At 49.3% G+C, this 5,617-nt stretch overlaps 2 protein-coding genes across 2 annotated transcripts; both read left to right on the plus strand.

Moving 5' to 3' along the window:
* Positions 1–847: 847 nt before the first annotated feature.
* Positions 848–1,852, plus strand: BDV38DRAFT_274692 (protoglobin family protein; the record flags this gene model as incomplete). Its single annotated transcript, XM_032057884.1, has 3 exons — positions 848–965; positions 1,046–1,316; positions 1,384–1,852. The coding sequence occupies 3 exons, from the start codon at positions 848–850 to the stop codon at positions 1,850–1,852; spliced, it is 858 nt and encodes a 285-aa protein (XP_031909084.1).
* A 1,725-nt stretch (positions 1,853–3,577) lies between these two features.
* Positions 3,578–5,617, plus strand: BDV38DRAFT_196914 (aldehyde dehydrogenase). The gene is made up of 4 exons (XM_032052374.1): positions 3,578–4,324; positions 4,402–4,795; positions 4,847–5,289; positions 5,341–5,617. Exons 1-4 carry the CDS (start codon positions 3,861–3,863, stop codon positions 5,483–5,485), a joined length of 1,446 nt encoding a protein of 481 aa, XP_031909085.1. The 5' UTR covers positions 3,578–3,860; the 3' UTR covers positions 5,486–5,617.

Raw genomic sequence — 5,617 nt, forward strand, 5'->3', positions numbered from 1 at the left:
CGAAGCGAAAATTAATAGGCACCTCCTCTGACCCACCGCACCACGTGTTTCATGAAGAGAATAGGCGCTCACCAGCTCAATCCGGAGAGAGACAGGGAAGATCCTTCTCATGGAATGGATCACAAAAAGAAAAAAAAAAAAAAAAAAAGAAGAAAAAAAAAAAAAAAAAAGAAAGGAAAGGAAAAAGAAAGGAAAAATAGCAAAGACATGCTAGTGCATAGTAGTATTCCCCGTCGCGCGGCCCTGCATCAGACCACTGGGAAAGAGAAGAAAAAAAAAATTGCTATCCTCGGTAGGGAATATCGCCAGGTTTCGGGATCCTTTTGTTTTCTCTGGCCTGACGACATGCGCCTCGTAATGATGTTGAATTTATCAGTATTTTTGGCTTTTTTTCCTGCCTTTTTCTTTCCCTCTTAGGGTAAAAAGATCTGCCTGTGAGCGCTTTTTTTCCCGCTTGGGATACCATGGGAGGGTTCCGTGTGGATGATGGTGATGCTTGCTCCCTTACCCTGGCTTTGGTATCATTAATTATTTTTAATTGAACTGTTTTTATTTATTTAATCCTCAATTATTATTTTTATTTATTTATTTTATTCTTATTTTTTATTTTCCATAGATCTATATAATCATGCAATACCTCACGTCTCCGTTCACGTCTTGAGTCATCATCGTTTCTTAGACTCTTCGACTATACTTCTATCTTTCCCATCTATAACTCCAACCCAACCCCAGGCGTTCGTGACTTTAAGATCTCTTCCACTTAGTTCAATCCTTCAAAAGGAAACCAAACACCCCTCCATTTACATCATCCATCTCTCCTCCCTCCCCCTACTCCAAGCAGACCAAAATGGAAGGACTATTCTTCGACTCCAGTCGACCCATAAAACATGTCGACAGAAAGGCAATCTATACCCGGCTCGAAGCTCGTATCAACTATCTCCAAGACTTCCTGGACTTCAATTCCGGTATGCTCTTCTGTGACTGTTATCTTCCCGTGGATTATCATGGGTCGTGAACAATTGCTAACACGGTCCATCCCTATCAGCTGACGTCGAAGCCCTGACAACCGGCTCCAAGTACATCAAAGCCCTCATTCCCGCTGTCGTCAACATCGTCTACAAGAAACTCCTGGAACAGGATATCACGGCCCGGGCCTTCCACACGCGGAATACTGCCGACGAGAGACCGATCGAGGAGTTCTACAATGAAGAAAGTCCCCAGATCCTGCGCCGGAAGATGTTCCTCCGGTGGTACCTGACCAAGCTCTGCTCGGATCCCACACAGACGGAGTTCTGGCGGTATCTGAATAAAGTCGGGTGAGTTTACTTCTTTCGTGACGATTGCATTCGGTGTTGATATCGAGGTCTAACTGTGGTTGATCAGTATGATGCACACCGCACAGGAACGCATGCACCCCCTCAACATCGAATACATCCACATGGGCGCCTGCCTGGGCTTCATCCAAGACATCTTCACCGAAGCGCTGATGTCACACCCGCGCCTGCAACTGCAGCGCAAGGTGGCCCTCGTCCGCGCCATCGGCAAAATCATCTGGATCCAGAACGATCTCATCGCCAAGTGGCGGATCCGCGACGGCGAAGAATACGCTGAAGAGATGTCGCAAATGACACTAGACGAGCGGGAGGGATTCCTCGGCGACAAGAAGATCTTGGGTGACAGCAGCAGCACGTCCGCCAGCTCGAGCGACGACGATCGCTCCAGTGTGCACAGCAACCCCAGTATAGCACCCAGCATTGCGCCTTCCACTATCTCGGCGTGTCCCTTCGCAGATATGGTCATGAGCAATTCGGCGGCGTCAACGTCGGAGACTAAGATCTGGGCTGGGAAGTAATTGATCGATAATTGGTTATCGGTCGAGAAAGCTTCTTTGGGAAGCATGTAATGATGCGCCACGGCAAGGGAAGCATTCAAGGATCAAAAGGCATGGCTGGCGTAAGGGACTAGATGATTTCCTCCTTTTTCTATTCTTTGTTCCTTTTTTTTTTTAATTATTTCAAGGTTGTCGACGGGGCTTTTGCTCGTCTAGAAGCATGCATGGCGGGTGTTTGTTTGGGCTTTTCTAACCAATTGCAATATATAATCCAACGATATCCACTTACCGGTCTATGGCATCCCCTCTCTATCTATATTTAGAGCATAGAAGCAAGCAACAGACAGATTTCGGCCTTTTCATATGAAGTTTGGTGGTTGTGTGATGTGGATCATTCGTCGCCCCAACCTTCTTCTGCCCTGCAGAAAGAGGGAGATCATTCCATAGGTGCAGGAATCGGTATCGCAGCCGCCAAAGCCATGGGAAGACGGAATCAAACTTTATTCTGAACCCTGAATCGTCAGTAGAGGAAGGATTTCCAAGGTTCACGCGGGTATATCGCGTGTAACGAAGGTCCCCAACGGAAGTTTCGAAGAGCTTAGAGTACGTAAATGTAGAGAAGAAGAATCGATGCACGGTGGACCCGCGGTTATCCACAGTCAACTGCAGCAAGGCAGGCTGTCAGAATTCAATCTTTTTCAGATTAAGTTTTCATTGCTATCAATTATTGGGCCAAGACATAGACAGCTGGAGACGGCCGACGGAGATGAGGCATTTTCTTCTTTTCCCTTTTCTTTTCTTTTTGGGAGACATGGAAAACTTTGGTGACACCCGCAATATCCTGGTAGGATTTTCTCGCAATTTGGTTGTTATTGTAAATATGATGTAGGCAGAAGAGATACATAGATTATTCATGTCGCAGCTGCTCGGTACTTTTCTGGTTAAATCACGGGATACCGCAGATCATCTGAACGGACATCTTTTCAGTGAGAGGTCCCGAGTCCCGATTCTCCAGGGGGCGTCAATATATCAGAAAACACTTTGGGAGATCATGTTATTGCCAACGTTATTAATCTGGAAGACCCACCTCGGTTTTACGGAATAAGTAACTTATGGTAGCGACCAATAGCACTCACAAGAACAACCCCAATTGCTCTCTCGGATTTAAGGATTTAGGGGTTTAGGGGTTTACAGCCGGATCGGGGTACCTTACAGAAGACGCCGGGAAGCAGCATGGCCGCAAATTGGGCACAATGAACCATACAAGTGGGAGCATGTTGTGATTGGACCCAATTGCGGTGTCCAACCCCACCGTGGCCGCATTCCAATGCTGTTCTCCATGCATGCATGGCGTAGGTTAGTGACGTGCCTCGAACATCATCCTGGCCAGCAGCGCAGACATCAGGGGGTACCGGAACATAAAGAAACGAGTCAGAGTCGGACAGTGTTGATGGTGTTGTCATGCACAAACAACCAGGATCATCCTCAAGAGTGGGAGTTGGATTGGTTGTCTTCCTGCATCCCTTGCGTATCTTATCTGCAGTGAAGACGAAATGAACAAAGACAAATTGTGACCATCACGTTCCGGGAGGAAGGACGAACTCCTAAATTCTCGATTGGGCTGCAAAGCGTACCACTCCCAGGAGCGAATGAGAAGACTGTAACACCCACGAGTAGTCCCGAAGAAGGCTCCAGATCGTCGTTTCCTGGACCGGGAGTTGCACAGAGTCGGCTCCACTGCCGGAGAAGTTACCGAAATCCTCTCCCCTCACTTTAGCAGCTGCATAAGTGTCTCCAACGGCCATGCTTATTGGGAACCGTCAGTCTTTTTTGGTTGCGCCGTCGTTCTGTGATCGTCCTTTGCTCTCCCGCCCGTTTTCTCCGTTTACATATAATACGCCTCTCCCCTCGCTAACCTACCTTGACTCCTTTATAACGACGTTCACTTGACTTACAATAATTCGATTCCTTTTCACGGGCGCTGCTGGTTCCGAAAGGGGAGAGTTAAGAAAAAAAAAATACAACCAGGATGTCTGCAAGCGGTACGGACAGCAAGGGAGTGATCCCGCTCATCATTAACAACGAATCGGTCGTGACGGAAACCATCTTCGATGTGCATAACCCTGCGACGGGTGAAGTCATTGACCGCTGTGCCAGTGCGTCCATTGACGATGTCAACCGTGCGGTGGCGGCGGCGAAGGCAGCCTTCTCCGCGTGGAGCAAGACAAAGCCGTATGACCGTAGGGATATCCTGATGAGGGCGGCAGACATTATGCTTTCCAGAAGGGAGGAGTTGATCAGGTATCAAATGGAGGAGACAGGCGCGGGCAGAATGTTCGTGGAGAAGACGTTCGAACTGGGTGCTGGATTCATCAAGGACTTTGCCGCACGAATTCCGTCCATCGAGGGCTCAGTCCCATCCGTGTCCGAGGAGGGTGAATGTGCGATGGTCTTCAAAGAGCCTTATGGTGTGGTCTTGGGAATTGCACCATGGTATGAACCTCCCACCGTAGATGCAAAGCACGAATCAGCACAGACTTGGGTTGTGGTTACTAACCATCTGCGTTTAGGAATGCTCCCTATATACTTGGGACCCGCTCGATCGCTCTTCCACTTGCTGCAGGCAATACAGCAGTTCTAAAAGGCTCTGAACTGTCCCCCAAGTGTTTCTGGGCTATTGGCGATATCTTCCGGGAAGCTGGTCTTCCTGCAGGATGTCTCAATGTGGTCTACCACCGACCCTCTGATGCAGCGCCTGTTACCACTGCTCTTATTGCCCATCCAGCCGTTCGCAAAATCAGCTTTACCGGCAGTACCCAAGTTGGATCTATCATCGCGTCAACCGCTGGCAAATATGTGAAGCCTGTCGTCCTCGAGCTGGGCGGTAAGGCATCAGCTATTGTATTAGACGATGCCAACCTAGAGAGAGCCGCCATGTGCTGTAGCCTTGGTGCGTTCATGCATGTAAGTGCTCTTGCCTGATGGTTGTCACTAGTGTTGTTGACATGATTTTAGTCCGGTCAAATCTGCATGTCCACCGAGCGCATCATCGTGCAGCGGTCCATCGCAGACCGATTCCGCACCATGCTGGTGGATGCATCCGAGAAAGTGTTCGGGAAACATACACCGGCACCAGTTCTTGTAGCATCCGCCGCAGTCAAGAAAAACAAGCACTTAGTGTCCGATGCGCTTTCGAAGGGTGCCGACCTTGTTTTTGGAGAACGCGATCTCTCTGAGGAGCCCAGCAATAGCCTGCGGCCTGTGATCGTGGGCAATGTCACCAAGGATATGGACCTCTATTCTGCAGAATCATTCGGCCCTACCGTTTCTCTCATGGTTGTCGACACTGAAGAAGACGCCGTGGCGCTGGCAAATGACACCGAATACGGCCTCACATCCGCAGTTTTCACAGACAATCTCTTCCGGGGACTACGGGTAGCTAAGCAGATTGAGTCTGGGTGAGTACCCCTCGCACGGGTTTCTCGTGTCACTTGCTGATGAGCTTTTAGGGCTGTCCACATCAACTCCCTCACCGTGCACGACGAACCAGTCTTGCCACACGGTGGATGGAAAAGCAGCGGGTATGGCCGGTTCGGAGGACCCGCCGCGTACGATGAGTGGTTGCAAACCAAGACAGTTACCTGGGTGCAGTAGATAGCTCTGAGACATTGCCTGGTTCCCCGAAAGGTACCATTTATCCGCGCCCAGGGTACAAAATTAGATGTCATCCCCATCCCATCCAAGAAACCAATTTCAATAGTTCCGGGCCTGTCTCATGAGTAGCAC

This window comes from Aspergillus pseudotamarii (genome assembly GCF_009193445.1).
Source record: "Aspergillus pseudotamarii strain CBS 117625 unplaced genomic scaffold BDV38scaffold_73, whole genome shotgun sequence".
Taxonomy (NCBI): domain Eukaryota; kingdom Fungi; phylum Ascomycota; class Eurotiomycetes; order Eurotiales; family Aspergillaceae; genus Aspergillus; species Aspergillus pseudotamarii.

Bases quoted from the DNA above. Each gene is read 5' to 3' on its own strand.
- BDV38DRAFT_196914 (XM_032052374.1), top strand. From the start codon at position 3,861: ATGTCTGCAAGCGGTACGGACAGCAAGGGAGTGATCCCGCTCATCATT. The intron at 4,325-4,401 runs GTATGAACCTCC...ATCTGCGTTTAG, and splicing joins GTCTTGGGAATTGCACCATG to GAATGCTCCCTATATACTTG. The intron at 4,796-4,846 runs GTAAGTGCTCTT...ACATGATTTTAG, and splicing joins GCCTTGGTGCGTTCATGCAT to TCCGGTCAAATCTGCATGTC.